This window comes from Zonotrichia leucophrys, chromosome 7 (genome assembly GCF_028769735.1).
Source record: "Zonotrichia leucophrys gambelii isolate GWCS_2022_RI chromosome 7, RI_Zleu_2.0, whole genome shotgun sequence".
Lineage (NCBI taxonomy): Eukaryota > Metazoa > Chordata > Aves > Passeriformes > Passerellidae > Zonotrichia > Zonotrichia leucophrys.
The window spans coordinates 22965633-22985444 of NC_088177.1; the positions used below are offsets into that span (position 1 = coordinate 22965633).

General features: G+C 37.0%; 3 protein-coding genes across 4 annotated transcripts in view; 1 reads left to right on the plus strand and 2 right to left on the minus strand.

Annotated features, from left to right (window-relative positions):
- Positions 1 to 116: 116 nt before the first annotated feature.
- Positions 117 to 4350, plus strand: FKBP7 (FKBP prolyl isomerase 7). The gene is made up of 4 exons (XM_064718200.1): positions 117 to 411; positions 1702 to 1853; positions 3535 to 3668; positions 3989 to 4350. The coding sequence occupies exons 1-4, from the start codon at positions 203 to 205 to the stop codon at positions 4148 to 4150; spliced, it is 657 nt and encodes a 218-aa protein (XP_064574270.1). The 5' UTR covers positions 117 to 202; the 3' UTR covers positions 4151 to 4350.
- A 1252-nt stretch (positions 4351 to 5602) lies between these two features.
- On the minus strand, positions 5603 to 13350 carry PJVK (pejvakin). Its single transcript, XM_064719013.1, has 6 exons — positions 13140 to 13350; positions 10937 to 11132; positions 9512 to 9653; positions 8675 to 8792; positions 7617 to 7721; positions 5603 to 6309 (listed from the first exon to the last, which is right to left on the minus strand). Exons 1-6 carry the CDS (start codon positions 13348 to 13350, stop codon positions 6008 to 6010), a joined length of 1074 nt encoding a protein of 357 aa, XP_064575083.1. The 3' UTR covers positions 5603 to 6007.
- The window catches only part of OSBPL6 (oxysterol binding protein like 6), a 106647-nt gene continuing 97952 nt past the window's right edge, over positions 11118 to 19812 (minus strand). The window contains exons 26-27 of one of the 2 annotated variants that reach the window (XR_010441124.1): positions 15445 to 15621; positions 13228 to 13314 (exon numbers count right to left, since the gene is read on the minus strand). The gene's annotated coding sequence lies outside the window, so the exon portion shown is untranslated. Of the gene's footprint in view, positions 11133 to 13227; positions 13315 to 15444; positions 15622 to 19812 lie in introns of those variants that run through there. The other variant, XR_010441125.1, reaches the window with a different exon arrangement.

The window sequence follows — 19812 nt, forward strand, 5'->3', positions numbered from 1 at the left end:
GCCGCCCCGCGGCCGCTTCCGACGTCCCTTCCACTTCCTGAGCGGAGAGGGCGGCCCGAAGAACCGCCCGCCCCGCGGCCGCTGCCGGGGCCGGGCTCGTCCCCACGTCCGGCGCGGCTGAGGCGGAGCGGCGGCGCTGGCTCGGCCCCCGCCCCTCGGCGCGGCGGGGACAGTGCCACGCCGGCGGCCGCCTCGCAGCGACATGGGCCGAGGGCTGACCCTGCTCCTGCTGCCGCTGGCGCTCCTGGCGGCCCCGGCGCGGGCCGAGGGCGGCACGGCGGCAGCGGAGGAGGTTAAGATAGAGGTGCTGCACCTCCCCGAGACCTGCAGCCCGAAGAGCAAGAAGGGCGACCTGCTGAACGCGCACTATGACGGATTCCTGGCCAGCGACGGATCCAAGTTTTACTGCAGGTGAGCCCCGTGGCACCGGGCCGGAGCACGGGCGGACGCTTGGCACAGCCGCTCCGCTCCCCCGAACAAGCGGGGCTTGTGGCCCTCCCGGAGTGGGCACAGCTCGGGGCCCGTACTGACCACACCAGCAGTAGTACTTCGCTTTTGCTCAGCCGAGTGTTGAAGGATGCAGAGTTTCCCTAGAGTCAAACTAGGGAGTGCCTAGGAGTCCTAGGGTCCCTAGGGAGAAACTTCGAGAGCCTGTAGCCCACACCTCATACGGAGCCCCCTTTGTCAGAGTGGAGATAAAACAACATTATGTTGATACTTGCCGTGTTCTGTGCTGTAACCTGTGCAGAAAAACTCGGGCTGGGAGGAGGAGTTCGTGGTAGGAATGCACACTGACAATTTTAGGCAGCAACTTTTATATAGCATCCACTTCCACATAGTTGGCACTGTGCAGTGCAACCACATTATTATACTGATGGTTTGCAGCCTTTTTGCCTCGTGCCTGTTTCTGTTTCCCTGCTTGATTTGTTGTGCCGCCCATTTTACTGCAAAGTTATCATTTCCTCCTTTGCTTTTTCACTTTGCCCCATTCATCTGTCCTTAGACAATAGCTTAGCTTATTACAAAATCTTGATCCATTCCCCCATTTCTATAATTTAAGAAAAACACTCAGTATATAGGATAATTCTACATTTAACAGTACCATTTAAGTTGCATTTCTTTGCCTGTTGAAGTGGCTGACTGGTACGTAGAGCGTTGTTCTCTGGATGTTTTGCTCAGCTGCTGTTCGGTGTAGTGCCCGCACTGGGGAGGCCTCGTGTGACCAGAAGCTGCCTCAAGCACTGGCTGCCTGAGCTGGCCAGAGGGGTAGGTGAGCACACAGTGCTGCAGCCAGCATTGCCAGGTTCCCCCAGCACACACCTGCACTCCCATCCCATCCCGTCCTGCAGTGTTGTGAGCTGCTGAGAACATTTTCACTTTTCAGTGCTCCCCACTTGGAGACTTCCTGCAGTGGCACCTTGTTTCTGGCCTGCAGCATGCATGGTCAGGAAGATTGGATGTTTTTATAGGAAGTTCAAAAACGAGCTTTTGGTTTTTTTTAAAAAAAGGCTTACCCTTACATATATCAAAATCTCACCTTAAATTACAAATGTAGCAGAAAATGTATTTATACTTTGTATTCTTGCACTCTTAACATTCTTGTGTCCTAATAATCTATTTTCTTACTAGCTGCAACTAAAAGTTATATTTATGATAAAAATATTATGTTAATATTACTCATACACAATTTTTTTTTAATAGTCGGACGCAAAATGAAGGTCATCCAAAATGGTTTGTTCTGGGTGTTGGACAAGTCATAAAAGGCTTAGATATTGCTATGATGAACATGTGTCCTGGAGAAAAACGGAAAGTGACAATTCCTCCATCATTAGCATACGGACAGCAAGGATATGGTAAAAGTTCTAACTCTAAACTTTGTCTTTCCTGTGTTTTTTACCCTGTGAAACCTACAATACGTAGTGTTGTAAATGTCTGTGAGAACTGGTGCTGCCGTTTGGAGGCAGTGCAGCTGTGCAGCCCCTGCTCATTGCTGTGCAGTTTAGGTAGTCCTGACACAGACCCACACCCAGGCCTTGCAGTTCCCAGTAGAATTCAGTCCGTGCCACCCTATGTGTTTTCCCAAGTAATGCATAGTATGAAGCAAAAGGAAGATCTCTATGAGCAATATCAGCATTATTGTGTTAAAATATTAAATTCCAGTCATATTTCATTTTATTATTTGACTGCTACCTGTTTAGCCTTCTAATGAAAATCTACATCTTCTGAGTAAAATGGAATATAATGCAGTGCAATTAATCTAAATAGAAATAATTTGCTTAAAATACTGCTTATATTCTGAATAGTTAATGGCTCTCATTATCACATTACACAGTAATTGCAACAGCACAGTGCATGAAATCTGATTTGAATAGAAGATAATTCAGTGTGCAGATTACTTTAAAAAAGTTCCAGTACATGTGTAGTTCCATTATGCAGTGTTTGAGCACTCAAATGTAGATAAATTCAGCTCTGACCTGGCTGTAGGAGTTTTTGTGAAAAGGTAGCTCTGCTCTATCATAATAATATTTTGGTACTGATGTGTCAGAATTCAATGCATCAGTTTTGTCTTTAATACAATTTCATACAAAAAGGAAAAACACTGATACAAATAAAAACTGTTCTTTAATACTAGTGTTAACTGTTTGTTCCAGGTAGCACTTGAAGGAAGAAGTAGTATTTTCCTACAGCACACCTGTCCTCTGTCTCAGCGTATTCCTGCATGCTGGGGAAGATACCTGCCTAATCTTGATTAAAAAAGATGCATGTGGCTTTCTAAATCTTTACATGTCTTTCCTTTGCTGGTATGTATATTTGTAAACTGCTGGCACTGAATTCTAGTATTATATCTTTCTTTTATAAGGTATATTTAAATCTTGATTTATATTCAGATGTATTTAAAACTACTTTTCTAAAGCATGGAAAGTTAAAACCTTTTGAACTCTGTTATTTTTGCTATGGCTACTTTAGATGAGTAGTGTAATAGTTTTGTTTATCATCTGTTTACAAACAGTGAAGATTCTTTAGCTTTTCAGTTTATGAAGGATGGACACAAGCTCAAAATTCTGAGATTAGTGTCATGCTCACTGGCTTTGGCAGCTTGCATGTTTACATTTTAATTTTACACTGCATGATTTTTTATGCTCTTTTGGCACTATTTTAGACTGCATTGGTTTGTTGCTGTCTCTTTTCAGTTCCCTTTTTTTTCCAGATGCACGATACATGGACCTGTATTTGTAGGCAGTGCTGGTTTTACATCAGGTGGCAGAAAATGCTTTGATCCAGGAACAAAGAATTCTAACAGTTGTTTTCTTAATTCAGAGGCCAGACATAGTATTCCAGTAATTTGAAGTTTCTGTGGGGATTTTTAGCAAGTCAGATGACTTACATTCTGTTGCTGCTTTTTGAGATGTACAGTTTAAACATTATTTTACAGTATACGTAAACTACCTTTTACTATACCTGTGAATTTATCATATATGTGATCTCTGCCCACAGTGTCTGATTCCTTAAACACTTTTTTTCTTTTATTCATAGCACAGGGCAAGATTCCACCCAATGCAACACTGATCTTTGAGATTGAACTTTATGCAGTAAATAAAGGACCTCGTAGTGTTGAGGCATTTAATCAAATAGACAAAGACGGTGACAAGAAGCTCTCTGAACTTGAGGTAATATGATACAAATAATTTGAAACAAATAATTTATAAAACTATAGGTGTGGCTGCATCAGTTTTATCTTTACCTGAGCTCTCTCTGCTGCAGCTGATCACCTAAGGTTTCTGTGTGTTTACACAAACTACACTGTGCTGTAGTTCCCTGAAATTTGTTTTAATACATTAGTAAGTCTCACACTTCTGTAGACAAGCCATAGATGTGTCTGCACTGAAATCACAGTACATTACTTGTATATTCCCAGTGGCCTTGAAGATAGCTAGATTAAGTACTGACATAAAAGTCACAATGATTTGACTTTTTTCTTTTGTTCTAGATAAGCCAGTATTTGAAAGAAGAATTTGCAAGAGATGGCAAAAAACGTCATCCTTCCGCCCATGATGAAATCTTAGCTGATATATTTAAGAAGAATGACCATGATAGAGATGGCTTCATATCAGCAAAGGAGTACAATGTCTACCAGCATGATGAACTCTAAGTACTTAAAAAAATCTTTGGCTGTCTTCTGCACACTGAATTCTAAATAATAATACTTTGTCACATAATTTTTGTATTTTTTTTATAGTGGGATCTTTTTGTATCTCTTAAGGTGACTGTAAAAATCTTATTTTTAACATTCAGCTAATAAAATGTGTCGGATGTTTCAAAAGAAAGAAATAAAATTGAGGTACACCATGATCTAATATTTGTGGTTCTTACAACATGTTCCAATCTACAGTATTGCTCACACTGAGCATTTACTGGGCTCAGTATTGAGCACACAAAAGTTACCATAATCTTTGACATAGCTGGAATATAACTGCTGAACACTTCTAAATCCCCTCTAAAATAAAAAAGGAAAATCTCAATCCCCTGTGAAATAAAAGGGAATCCCAGGAATATAACTCTTAGACCCCTGCAGGCTCCAGGCCTAGCTTCTTGAGGAAAGGCCATTTGCAGCAATTAACTATAAAAGGCCTTAAAATGCACCAACTCTGTTTATGGAATGTTAAGATAAAAACAAAAATGTTTTTAAAACAAAATAACCTCTTTGATGTAATATTAACTAGAAGAATTTGCTGTTGAAGAAAAAGCTGTATTTTAAGTGAGTGTTTAAACTTTGACTTAGTAAAATCATGATGTTAGCCAGTTTATTCAGCAGCACCAAGTTAAAAATCTACACTATCATAATTTAATTGAATGAGCTTGAAGATGATGGAAGATGCTGTATATAAACATAAGCAATTAATTATTTGGGCATCATTCTGGTTTTCCTCACTGGAAAAATGCAAAGAAGTAGGAATAGTTAGTAGGCAGTACTTGTATCTGTTAACTGTTCTGCTTGTGCAGAACACATCATACCACTTGTGTAACATGCTTCACTCTTCTCACATGAAAAGCAATGGCTGTATTCATTTCAACATGTAATAATCAGATGTACACAGTGAAAGTGGCAGCATAAGTGAAAAAAGCTTCCATACCTGGGTTATCCTTGAAATAATTTTAAAAGGTATAAAAAGGTTTTTCGCTCTGCCAGTGTAAAACAGTGTGATGAGAGGCTTAACAGCACCCTGCTCCACAGCCCAATCCCAGCCCTGGACATAACCCTGTGGTGTTCCACTCCTCAAACAATTCAATTTTCCTTGGATGCACCTGTTAAAGACATTCACCCCTGAAATCTTGTTGGAGTGAGCAGTTCCATTATTTTCATAAGCTTCCAAAACATTTTCTGCTAAGCAGTTTTTTTTATGAGCATATAAAAGATAGTCAAGAGCAGCTGTGAGACAGAATCCAACTGCAGCAGGTAAACTGGCTGGTTCTTTTTCATAATTAAACAAACTTGATATTCGGCAACGGCACCCTAATATGAAGCTCCCATCCATAGTTCCAGTTGTTCCCTTTTGTAACTGAAACATTAGACTGAGCTAAGTTTTAGCATGTTTTTTAATCTGATACTTCAATTAAACATTCATGAGAACACTGAATTATTAACAAATATTCTCATTTAACCATCATATGTTAGTGTAGAGAAAGGCAACATTTTGGGGTTTAACAACAAGTTTGTGTAAACAACTTTAAGTTCTAGCATATATTCTGACATTATGAAAATACTATTTAAAAGTATGTTTTTCATTATCATGATAATGAGAAGGTTCTAGGAAAAACAGCAATGTCAGGAAATTCATGTGCATTTTAAAGTAGAAGTCATTGACTGCAAAGCACAGAATTTGAAGAAAACAGCGTAAGAAAATGTTTTGCACTTTCACCGTTTTGCATGTCACATATTTGCTAACTCTGAAAAGTTTGTGGCACAGTTATGCCCATGTCTGTGATAACAGGCACTTACCCAGATCAGTTACTTCATTCTCTTATGCCAGAGGTCAAAACAGGGCACAGCATGCAGTCGTACATACTTCAGTCCATTAAAAGAACACTCCAGGCATCCATAGACTGTCTCCCTTTTTGAACTTCCCATTCCACAGAGGACACAGGGGCCTTTGGGGATGTTGTTATTAAGTAAATTAATTCGGATATGAGAACCGTCTCTGAGATAGCTTGTAGAGAGATCTGTCATGCTTGCAGCTTTTTCATAATAATCTGTAAAAAGGTCTTCCAAGTAAGGATCAGAGTTAGCAACGATTTCCACTACTCCTTTATCTGAAAAAGAACACACAAGGAAAAGAAGCAGTATTTTGTTATAATATTATATTATTTGTTGTTTCAAAAATATAAGTTTAATTATAGAAATAACAACTGATGCACAAAACTGTTCTAAGCATGCCATATAGATTGCTTCCCATCAAAAACCCTGTGTGATGAAAATTTTTCTTCAACTTCACTTAAGACACTGAAAAAAGCCAGAATTTTTGTATATGACCTATGTAATTATATTTTTAGAAATATACCTAAAGGGTAGGCATGCAGCAGGCTTCTGAGAAATTGGTGCAAAGTCAAACCACAGTGTACTTCCTTGTTTCTATTTTTGCATTTCTAATTTTATGTTCTAAACATTGTAAATTCACTTTTATTTCCTATTATTTACAAAAAAAATCCCACTACTACTTAATATGTTTAGAAAACTCAGAGGACTCCTTGTTAACCTCCTAGCAGATTTCTGAGGATCCAGATGTGCCAGGTAGGAACCTTTCCTTCTCTCTTCAGGGACTTACTAGATTGAGTAAAGAACATTTAGGCAGCTACAGCTCCTGAGATGTATCATACCCACTGAAGATGTATTCCCCTTGTGTGGACTGCAGCAGCACTGAAGGCTTGGTCAAAGTCCTTTGATCAAGAATGGACTACAGTGGAGGAGGAACACCTAATCACAGCATTTCTGGGACATGTTTGCTGCTCAGCATTTATCTTCACACTCAGATCTGCAGATTTCCAAAGTACTTGGACTAAGGAGTGTTACAAGTTTAAGATCTTAGTCTAAAGCTGCATACAGGGATCTGCATTTTTGTTGGATGCTGTGTTGACATTAGAATGAAAAAAGAGGACTGTGATGGTATCCTGTCACAGGAACATAGTGTCTAAGGAGTACATTCAATTATTGTAGTTAATATTGTTTGATATTTAAAATTACAGCTTTTGCCTTCAACTATTACTATAATTATAACTTGTATAATATGAGCTGTAAATGGCAAACACATGAAATAGGCTCAATGTTATGCTAGCTGTGTAATTACTCACTACCAGTTTACCAAGAGCCATACATTTTAAGATCTTTAGAGTTTAATGAACAGATTTGTTATTTCTGAGAGATAGGTTCCCAAATGTAAATTTTAATAACTCTATAATCATTTCAATACACAGAAATAGAATTTCAATTCATTTCAATAGAAATTGAGAGGTTCATTTTGTGTCAAAATTTTTTTCTTTAAACATTCATCTTGGACAGAAATTAAAAAAACAAAGGTACACTTTTAAATAAGACATTTGTGTATAAATATCAAAAGTCATACTTCGATGAAACAGATTATTCTTTAATCTCCTGAATTTGATCAGTGAAGATGATCCAGATTTCTCTCTTTCAAATCCTCCTTTTGCAATTGGAGTCACACAAAGTTCTGCAAAAACGAAAAGTTTTTAAAAGGACTAAATATAAAAGCCATAATTGCACAACAATTTAATATGCTTTCTAATCAATAAACTTAACAGTGATTAAATTTAGCTTTGCTAATGTTTTTAATGGCTAGTATAACTTTCTAATGCAAGTCTGCGCACAGTAGTAGCTCACAGAATCAAGCAACCCACATTTGATGGGAATTTTTAACTGTTGGTGGCTTTCAATTAAAATCCTCAGAGCCTGTTTTGTTCATACACAAATTTTGGTCATGTTAAGGGGTCAGGACAGTCAGTAGCATAACAATGGAAGCCCTGGTTCTGAAAGACAAACATTTCTGTAGTTTTACTTGAAAGTAGGAATGAAACATTGTAAGCAAGGCTGTGAGTTCTGTACTTACCACTTCCAGCACTGAATTCTATCCATAACTTGAAAGAAATACTTTAAGGTAAAATCTATGCTATGCAAATTTTTTATTTGTTTGCAATTGCTGCAATTAATTCCACCTAAATAGCTTTAGATATTTATATGTGCAAATGATGTATCAGACTGAAATTAAAGCCCCAACAGGAAAAAAGTTATTAGAAGTTCTGTACACTTTTTTTCTTCACTTGTATCTTTGTACTTGCCTATTTTATACAAAACTTATCAGATAATCTCAGAAACCTGTTCCTCACCAGCTAGAAATATAACTAAGTGGGGCTTTTTGTTCCATGCAACCACAGAATTTAAAAAATACCAAGTCTAACTTTTAAGAAATGTTCCCACAGCAAACTATTTTCTAGCACCTGCCTTGTTTTCTTTGCAAGCACCATTTCTGTCAGAATGTCAGAATACTAATTAAAATATCCCATTGTATGGGATCAGGGCTTCTGTATATCAAGAGCAATAAAACAGATTTTAAAACTTAGATCATTATAAACAATAGCAGTAATGACAGTAATTCACATCACTTACCGAAATTACCATCCAAATGAATGTAGAGTTCAAATACACTAAAAGCAATAGTTGTATGTGCAGGAAAAACAATGGCTTTGTCCCGCCCTTTAGAATTCTGATCTTCAATTAATTGAAACTATAATTTAGAGAAGGATCAAAAGAAAAAAACATTACAAATGGAAACGAATAAATAAACAAAATACTAATCTTAACTTCATATATTGAGAATTATAATGCCAGGGGGAAACTTTGAAATTGAAGATCAAATTTCACAACTGAAGAATTTTCTATTAACTACTTTGCATTTTAATAAATTTTGATACAGAGAGAGTAATTTGCATCACTTAGTGAAAATTATGTGAATGATTTATTAGTACTAGAAAGAGCAAAGTTAGAAGACTTGTAAGTTTAATTATTGAAATGCATCAAGGGGGAAGGAGGAGGAAGAGCATAAGACAGGGAATAAGATGCCAACCCTTCAAATAATAACCTGAAATTCCAATGTGCTACAGAAGGTGACTGTAATAATGAAATAATAATGAAAGAAAGGTTATACATTTATTAGAAAGTCAAACTAAGAAGTAGTAAATTCCACTTTTTGGTGAGGCTTTACCCCAGGCAATGGCTCATTGTCTAGCCATCTTTTCATGCATTTCCCATCCCTCTGTCATATAAGTACTGCTAACAAAAGACCAACTTTTAAACCACTTTACATTAGTACAATAATATTGATTTACTTTAGATTTTTTATGAGTTACATTATAAAAACACAATTAAATCAAACCATAAAATTTATCATAATGACCTTTTTATGCTTGATAATTTGAGTTACAGAACTTTGTCAAACATATTTACCCTCATTGTCTCTCCACGCATTCCAGTATGGACAGTTAATGAGCACTGCCTTGTAGTTCGAATACTTTCCATGACCACACACAAAATTTCCATCCTACTTTTTCTTGATTGATGGACTAGACAATGATCAAAGTTTATTTTTCTAAAATCAAGAGGGAGGCAGGAAGGAAATTCAGACATAATTAGCAGTTTACAAAGCAGCTAAGTAACTTTAAATCAGTAAATAAATCACCATAATGTCTGTTTCATAGCAGCAAAACAGCTGACCAAGGAGATCTCTGGAAACTTAATATTGGTTTTCACTGTTTGGGAACAGAAATAAGAAATTCAAGGAAAGCCAGTATTCTACAGATATTAGAGAGGATATCTGGGACACCCTGGAAAATTCAAAGCCTGTCCATCTGACTCTGGTCTTAGTGCCATTAACTGAAAAAAAACTATATCACTTATAAACAGTACTGAACAATCATGAAACAAGTGACTGTAGAAGAATTTCTACAAACAGTGGCAGTTAGTTCTATGACACTGAATCTCTGAATCTTTTTTTCAGGAGACTAGGTCCTCTTCCCTCACCCCCATTTATTAATGATAACATTTGGAGGTTGCAAATAAACTAGGAAAATAGGGAAGGAGAGGTCACAGATAAAAAATGCCATGCACTTCTTGGTAAATACCAACAAGGTAACAATATATATTTGCAAATGCCAAATGTTGCATCATGTATAGTAAATGATTTACTGCGACGCACTGCTGGGATTCACTGGGATGCCATTGTTACCAAGGGACAATCTTTGAAATATAAAAAAAATAATTACTCCTAGAATTAGTCACATCATATTTCTACACATTTGACATCTGTGCTAGCACCACAGGAAACAAGAAGTTCATTTTCAGTCTCCACAACTCAACAAGAATGTTGGTAGAAGAGACTTGATTTAAAGAAAAGTTACAGAAGGTTATGAAAATTTAAGTAGATAAACCTACGTTGCATTTTGCAGAAAAGACAGTGTAATAGCTTCATAAAACCTCAAATTACCTACAATGGCAATAACACATATGGCTCTCTAGTTCATCAAAGGCAAATAAATCCTATTTCTGGAACCTGAAGTTAGGTAATGTTATTCAAAGTAGGTTTCAAATTTTCAATACTATGGTATAACACTATAGGAGTTTTGATGGACTCTTTCCTTTTTTTTCTTTTTCCTGAGACATGCACTGTAAATCAAAGAATTCAGAAAAACTTTACAGCCTGTATTATACAAGTCATGTGTCTAATCCCAGCGATCCAACCTGATACCCTTGAAAATATCAGATGGCGACTGCTACTGATTGACTAAAAATAATCAAAACCTAAGAACTTCAGACTTGCAGCCTAACTGTATGAAATAGAATTATGGAAACAGAAATCAAAACACAGAATACAACCTTGTAGTAAGTTCTCTCAGTAATGTTGGTACTTCAACTTCATGTTTGGTCACTATGCCAAATGAAGCTTTAAAGGCAATGGAATCTGATCCAGCAACATCAAAACCAACATCATTCATTATCTGATTTCCTCTTCTGCCATTAAGTGAAACATCTGATTTGTCTTCATAGTTGAGCAACTGGTAAGACGAGACACCTGAGTAAAAGAAGATAACCTTTGTGTGATGATGAAAAGTCTTAACACAGTATTTTCACATAGCCAGAATAAATGGTACCATTCCTACTGTGCTTAATCATTTTGATACAAAATTCAGAGCTACACTGAGCACTTGTTTATTGATGTTACTTCTGATGATTGATGGAAAGTGTACATGAGAGTTCTGGGTTTGAATAGAGCTATTTTCAAATTTCTGTGTTCATCATTATTCTCCTTGAGTACTTCCACCTGTAACTATGATGCTGATACAAATAAACCAGGCATGAGGTGTTTTGGCTTTAATGACAAAGGCTCTGAAACCCAAAATTACTCAGTGGAGGCCACACAGAATATTAAAACTAGGAATAAAATGAAAGCCACTGAAAAGGAATTCTGAATTCTGTCTAGATGCTATACAAAGACCCTAAATTTTCTTCATTTTTGCAGTACATGAATGAGACATGGGTCTGCCAGTAACATTAACTCTGCCCAGGGACTATGCCAGTTTATTTTGAAGGAAAATAACAGATTAATTCTGACTCATTTTGCATTCAATTTTTGTACAACTAAAGGTGGTACTAAAGCACCTCTACAAAAATGTCATTATAATATCAAATACATTTCCATTACAATAACAGAAAAAATACTAGAATACATTGGTTACCAAATTAAAATGAACACAGGGATTAGATTTCCAATACATCTAAGAATCTGTGTTTTACTCCTTTTTTTGTTTTTAATCCTTTGAAGATATTAGGATAAGATGCCACTGTGAAGTCATCTACTATGAATCTTGTTTGTGTTTATTTTTAACCAAAAAGAATGTTGATATATTTTTTCATAATTCTAAAAGGATTGAAAATGCTTGTCTTTGTCACATAAAAAAGGAAATTCAATTACAAACCTCCTTGCTTATGTTAAAGGACTTTCTTAATACTTTCTGCACAAGACATTTAACCTTTACAGAAAAGACTAGTAAGGTTTTGTGAGAATTTTTAATGAGATTTTGCAACCTTTTTATCAGACTTTTTAATGAGATTTTTGATTTTTTTTTTCATTCAGGACAAGCCAGCTGACTTCTCCTGAATGTAAGACATAGGATTAAAATTTTTCTTATCATGCCTGTGTCCTGAAATCCCCCCTCTTGTGGGATCAAGTGGTATTTCCTCTGCTTATATTAGTTTGTCTTAGTAGAATTTTTAACTGATACATTTGTTGCGCAAGTAAAATTATCAATAATTTTACCAAAATTAACATTTAAAAAAAATAAAGCAAAGAAACTGTTTTGAGAAAACCTGTAGACATGAATTACACAATTTTCAAAGGAATGTATAGGAAGACACAGGCCATGTAGTTCAATTTTGCAATTCATAATTCTATTAGAATCTCCTCAAAATTTACACTATGGCATAGAAAAAGGAATTTAAAAACCAGTTAAGCTCTTTAAGTACACCACACAGATTGCAAACATGGAAAAAGTCTTATGAAAATCCAATTACACCAGTCAGATGTAATAGCTGTTTTCAAATGCTTCTGCCTGTTCAGAGCTCAGTTCAGCACCAGGGACTGCCAGCATGGAAGAGCTGTGGAACTGATTCTTACACACTTAAAAATGAGAATACAGACAAAGGGTACATTTCTAAACACATTTTATGTAAAAATTAATCAACATACATCAGTACATCTGTCAGGAATTGGAGGTTTGTGGAAAAAAAAAAGGTCTTAACTGAATTTGTTTAATACTAGTTCAGAAAATATCAAGGCTTTTTAATACAAGTTACTTTCCTTTTTTTGCTCTTTTCCTAGAAAGTCTTTTTTTTTTCCTTTTCTCTAACCATTTTGATTTATATTTTTTTTTCTTAAATATTTATTACATGACTAAGCTAGAAAAATGTTATTACCCATTTACTAAGGAAACATCATACTACCTGCACAGTATAGACTATGTTCACTATGTCTACTAGGAAACATGCATTTTTCCACTTTGAAAATAGATAAAAATCTTACCTGCAGAAATTTCTTTCTCCCCTTGAAGAATGTCTTTTAATGTGAAAGGTGTTGAAGCAAATTTAGATTTTTTTGAAAGCAAACATTTTCTTTTTTTAATGACAAGGCTCAGAGGTTGGTATCTGTCAGCTTCACTGAGGCTGGGCACGGGAACTAATCTTCCTCCATCACCAACCTGTTTAACGAAGTTTTTGGTTGCAGCAGCAAACATATTATGACATTTGTAATGATAAAAATAGAAAACTCTGTATCAAGTGTAGCTTCCAGACATCGAGCCCATGTTCAATTCTTCTTATATTGTTCTTGCAAACAAATGCTTTGGGAAAAAAAATCTGTCAAGCTGCTTTGTTTTAGACTGAGTTATATCTCACTTTTAAAGAATCAACAGCATCTTAGCTACTGAACTTCTATGGTGTACTGCTTGAGACTTCTCTCAGAGACCTTCAGTTAAGCTCTCTAATTCTGCATGATGAATAATGAATCAACAGTGTAAACTGAGAGGGAAATGGCGCCCTTTTCTTGGCAGTTCATTGCCACCCTTTAAAAGACAAAATTTACTGTCATAGAAACAGAAATCTAACTTCCATAACCCTCAACTTCCCACTAGGAGTTCCTAGTGTACTGCTGTTTGTTGGGTCCTTGCTGCAGCTGAATTCTGGTGTTTTAGCAGCACCAACAAAGCAGCCCAGGCGTGCTCTGGGAGGCACTGGAATTACAGCTGGCGGGGCACCGGCAGCTCTGCCAGACGGTGTTGCCTTTCACAGCACTGGCATTCCCTGCCTGGGGGAGCTCAGCTGGGGCCGAGGGCTGTGCTGGCCTCAAGTGTGAGATCAGAGCAGGCTGGGGCACGGGGAAACACCGGTGGGCTCTCATCATTTCTTATAATCTCCTATGACTCAGCTGTCTGTGACCCCAGGGCTAGGCTTGAGCTGCATGCGTTTAGCTCAGGCTACTGAAAACCTCATTCAATTGTGAGAATGATGCAAAATAATAAAAGTAAAATTGCAGAAAGAAGTGACAGTATTGATAGAGGAATGAGGAGCAACTCAAGAATCCAAGATATAAAACCCCAGTGTAAAAAGACAGAAAATTGTAAAGAGAAGAAAGACAGACAGGAGAGAGCACTGTGGAGGATCTGTGAGGGAGGCAGAAGAAGCTGATCCACCCTCATGTAAACAATTACTTGATTTTCTAGTGAGATTGACGAACACAGAACAGGCTAAACCTTACAGGTCTTCTTCCAGAGACTCCCTTTGCAGTTACAGTATGTAAAGCATCAGGCTTGTAAAGTTACACTTCAGTAGTTGTTGCTACCTCGTTGCCAGGTAACAATTGGTTCGATTGGCTTTTTTTCTGAAGCAAGGTTTTTACGTGAAAGTATCTTAAGGATTGTTTTTATAATATGAACACTTATTAAATAATTATCATGTGTTAATACTTCCATAATATTTTTAAAGGTTCAGAGTATCAGAAAATCCATCAAAATGGCCAAAAGAGGAGGGCATTACTTCAGCTATCTAAGATGAAAGGAAAGGCTGCTAGATCGTTCTGCTTACTCTAGAGGGTGCTGAAAAATCAAGTCAGGTTATATATAGACTTTGAATTGAAAGCATGGGAAAGCCTGCAGTTAATTCTGGCTGTAATTCATACTACACTATCTGAAAAACCCCGTACATATTTACTCAATCAAAACACATTAACAGAACTGAAAAGCTTTCAACGGGAAGAAATGTCTAAGGGAACTCTAAAATAAAAATTGCCTGTTGATCCTTGGTTTAGATTAATCCTGTATATATATGTTTGACAGGATACTATTTTTCTACAAATTGTTAAGACCAGCTGGCACTGTTTATTCAACATGCATTTGTATTTTTCTTACTCACTATGTGGTCATAGATCGTACTCAGCGTGATCTAGCTCTAATTTTGATAATGAATATTTTCATTTGAAATGTTTACGTGCTATTCCTGTTACTCTAACACCCTATAATCCATCATAAATGCTTCAGCAGATGTTTGTGCTGTCCTCATGCCACAGATCAGAGAACAGGAGTCCGAGCACAGGGACATTGCCATGATCTGAAAATGTTCACTAATTTTGCACATCCAAGTGAGGAAACATAAGGTATTTCCCTGCTCCTCCAGCACTAGACACTTTTCTACTTGGCGCACCAGTGTGCTTTATGAACTTCCATCATTTTTGCATCTAAGGTATGCTCTCATTTTGGGCAACCAATTAACTAAAACCACCTAATTTCCACGTGCATAGGTTAGGCCTGAGTCACCACTGGAATAAAAAATCTTGCCTTGTCTCGCCAAATGGTGCAGATGAAAATCCTTGCTCAGTTTGCTCCCTGGGGAGGCTCTGGGCTGAAATGTTCCATTCCCTCAGCACAGAGCCACACTAGGGCACTGATGAGGCTCCCCTCTGCACAGCCCTCCACAGAAGAGCACGGGGACTTCTCCAGCCTGATTACCTTCCCCTGGAGGGAAGAGAAAGAGAGGTTATTTCCTGCACAAGATCAGCTGTGTTTTTTCAGAGGGGATGTTAGCCATGAAGTAGTAAAATAGCAAGTATTAGCTACATGGAGTTCAGCATATTTTATGCCTAAATACTGCATTTTTTCCTCACATCATATTTATAAAAACATGGAGATTTTAAAGAGTAAAACCTAGAGGACAATCCTGCTCTCTGCATGGTGTTGGAAGATGCAGTTAAAAGATAATTCCATAATGATTTTTGCTTTAATATTACATAGTTATCCTACATTATCCCTTGCAGGAATGTCTGTCACCTGTAATTATAGTGTCTAAAGAGGCATTTATAATGTGATCTAAGGTAGTGCAAACTAGACATTTGTCCAAGGAACTTCAAATGAGGAATTATTTCATTATTTTCAATCCAGACATCTTAAACCATTTGTAATCCACTTGAACTGATCTGACTTTAATTTATTTCTTGTCACAGTCAACCATATCATAAGATTAGCATGATTAAGCAGTCAATTGAAGGGAGAAAAGAAATCTTAAGTGTTAACTGACTGGATAAACGTAGTTGATGTTTCACTTGAAAGGATTAAACCCACAATCTACACCAAATTATGCTGGTAATTTGTTTAATATCTTCTTAGTGTACAAAAGGATGCCATCAGTTACCAGATCTCCTGATACAGGAGATACAGGAGTGTATCATGTACACTTCAAGTGCAATTGAACTGCATTACATTTACCTGCATCTCTGCAGAAGAACAAGTATAAGAATTTCACATATAAAAAACAGCAAAAGAAAATGCTACTGAAAAAATTACTCACAAAATTCTGTAACTTTCTAGCACACGGCATGAGTATTTCCCTAGAAACACAGGATCTGAGCAATACAGAGTCTGTTATATTTCAGGAGGTAACAAACATAACATTTTATGGGGTAAAATATGGTTCTAATTACATACACACTTTTGGGGTTTTTCCAACAACTTGAGTGGGTTTAACAGCACTTGATTTCTTTTTTGGTTGGTTTTTTTTGGTTTTTGTTTTTTATTTGTTTGGTTTTTTGTTTGTTTGTTTTGGGTTTTTTTAGGTTTGTGGGGTTTTTTTTGGTTTTTTTTTTTTTTTTTTTTTTTTTTGAGGTGGCATTGTATAGAAATTCTCATGTATGAGCAAAACCAGCCATTTTAATACCATGGTTTACATAACTTCAGAGCTCCTGGAATACAAATTTTGGTGCTTGTTTTATATGCTCTTCCACAGACTTACCTTTCAGGTTCCAGACCTTTGCTCACGGACATACAGAATACTTAATCTATGTTTCATGTGTCCATCTTTAGAGTGCATGAAATATCCCAGCTTTTTCTTCTTTGTAACTGCCCCAGTATGAATGGCAATATTTCCAATGGGGAGATGGATGTGTTAACTGTGAAGCCTTTTACTAAAAAGGAATGCAAAGTAGTCCTCCAGGGACAGATATGCTGAGGAAGTATGCTTGCATTTACACTTACCACCTCTGAGAAGCAGGCACATCTTTCAGCTCTCAGCCTGGCAACTGACAGCATCTTTTTGCTCATTAAGAAGATATTAAACAAATTACCAGCATAATATGGTGCAAATTTTGGGTTTAATCTTTTCAATACCAGCTCAGTCAGTTAACACTTTATCCAGTCAGTTAACACTTCAGATTTCTTCTCTCCCTTCATCTTCCAGCTTTCAACTGTTACATAAACATTACTGTATACAACAAAGCTACTTTCATCATGTAGCATTATTAGCTTGTGAAGAAAAGTCTGGAAAAGAAACAAGCCAGTGTGACCTAAAGTAAACTGTTTAATATTTCCTTTCCTTTGAAGTATGCTGTCCAAATGGCTAAATCTTTTCTAACCAGCATCTGTCAGTGGGTGTGCCTGTGTGAGAGGACAGCTTTGTGGGCTTGCCCATCCACCTGTATGAGGATGTAGAACTGTAGATGCTGCTGTGCCACTATATCTGAAGAAAAGTTACAAAACAAAGGATTTGTCTGCTATGTTATAACTCACATTGTCCATGCTAAGCCATCTGATGGATGCTGGTACAGCTACATCTATATAAAATTTCCCTCAGTCATAGACATCTTGTTCCTTGCTGCTTCTCCTTATGTTTTAAACTGAGCAGCAGGACTGCTTTTATTTTTGGCATTGACACCAGCTGTTCTGTGATACTGGGCAATTAACCTCTAAGAAACCTCCTGCATGTGGCTGTGCCAATGTGTCACTTCTCAGGGAAGGATACTGCAAGGGCTGATTATCACTATTACAAAGCCCTCTCAGATCTTTGGATACAGAGTATTTATAAACAGACAAAATTAAATCAGTGTTTGTAGGGCATGCAAGAATTCAGCATCCTCTTTCATAATCACCTCCATGTTTATTCAGCCTGTTCCTTTACATGCTTTCAAGACAAGAATATATCTTCATCTAGTTTCCTAATCCATTTTTTTCACATGCCTGTAGGCATAGATTAATAAATGAGAGCAGTTTCCAGATACTAAACATTTTAACAGACAGGTGACATAAAAAAAAATCTTGTCACCAAACAAGAAAAGTAGCCTGATACTATTATTCTAGGTCAGCTGATTTAAGTGAAGTCAGCTCTTGAACTAGAACTGAAGAATGGATCTGCTCTTCTGCTCTTGAATGTCTTTGCTAAAAGTAATGCAAGGCCCTCAGAAATAACTTACTTAGAGAAGAACTTAAAAGACAACACCTTAAATTTTATCAGTTGAAAGAAACAACCCAACATATTCACCAGAATTTACAGTCCACCTACAGTCCAACAAGTAACCTTTTGAGAATGTTTAATTATAATTTTTTCCTCCACTGACTTGTCAAAAAACCTGCTCAAGAAGCCTAGGGTGGTTGTGAAATTTGAGCTAGTAATTAGTGTCTTTTCCTTACCAAAGGAAATGTAGCCAGACACTCGTCAGTGAGAAAAGCAACTACATATTTGGTTTTGCTTTGGAACTTAGCCTTGTAAATACAAACATAATCCAATGTAGTCTCATCACAGGCTAAAAGCATCTTCACAACAGATTAATGTCTGTAACATGCATTTATGCATACCTTTTTTTCCTGAATTTTTATAATATCCTACTATTAATATGCACTTGGGATATAGATATGGTATATACAACCTAACTTGTCTCTTTATATACTCTAAGTTAAATCTTAGACACAGTTCTCAGAAATAAAAATGACAGTCTAAATAGAATACATTTCATCTGCTGCCCTTGAGTAAAATTAGACTCACTACTCAATCAAAATAGAGTGCATTCTTAGCTAGCCCCTGGTACTCTGGGTTTGAATGATATTTTATTTTAGTTTCTTTTAACCTGACTTAGTAATAATTACTTACCTGAAAAATAATTTTCCATATTGAAGTGCAGTGTTTTTTTAACATTTAGACCAACTTAAATATTTAGTAAGATCATAAGCACTTGAAGAACCACGCAGATTGATATGTTGCTGTGCAAAAATGCAATGTATCATCATATCAGAACAGATTTTTGTACCAGCAGTGGAACTTGGAACAGCTTTCTGTGGGCAACTCCTTTAGCTGAGTCAGGATGAAATCCTGTCAATAGCTTCCCACACTGTCTCACTTCACCACACCACAGCGCCTACATGTTTGTGGCTGTGAAGAAGCATCACCTGTCTCCTGCTTAGATTAAACCTAAACATGTCATTTACTTTCATACCTGAAGTAATAGTTTTGATGCTAAATTAGGTGTCAGGTTGCTTGTGCTGCCTCTCAGGCCTCTGGTGCTCTATTCCCAAAAGTTTGCTATGTTGATGTTTTTACCATTTAAATAATGACATAAAACCTTCCACACTTCACTCATGCACAGTAATTTTGCTAAGTCACAGCCATCCAAAGCATTCAGAGCTGAAGGACAGATCTCTGCTGGACAAAGGTGAAAGCAGAGCTGAGTTTCACTCGTGGAATGGTTTAACAGGGAAAAAGCTCCTTCCCACAGAGCATGGGTTTGGACAAAATGTGTGCTGTGACACAAGACAGAAAGCAGTGCCATTCATGAAAAAAGCCTTCTCCCTTCTTTTGCAATTGTTTCCACTCAGGCAGCATTCCAGACTGTTTGAACACTTGTTCTTTTTACAATGCCAAGAAATAACAAAAACCTCAATTTCTCC

Coding starts and splice junctions, on each gene's coding strand:
- FKBP7 (XM_064718200.1), top strand. CDS start 203: ATGGGCCGAGGGCTGACCCTGCTCCTGCTGCCGCTGGCGCTCCTGGCG. Junction 1,854..3,534: donor ATACGGACAGCAAGGATATG/GTAAAAGTTCTA, acceptor TTTTATTCATAG/CACAGGGCAAGATTCCACCC. Junction 3,669..3,988: donor AGAAGCTCTCTGAACTTGAG/GTAATATGATAC, acceptor CTTTTGTTCTAG/ATAAGCCAGTATTTGAAAGA.
- PJVK (XM_064719013.1), bottom strand. CDS start 13,350: ATGTTTGCTGCTGCAACCAAAAACTTCGTTAAACAGGTTGGTGATGGA. Junction 11,133..13,139: donor GGAGAAAGAAATTTCTGCAG/GTAAGATTTTTA, acceptor TCTTTTACTCAG/GTGTCTCGTCTTACCAGTTG. Junction 9,654..10,936: donor CTGAGAGAACTTACTACAAG/GTTGTATTCTGT, acceptor TCTTGATTTTAG/AAAAATAAACTTTGATCATT.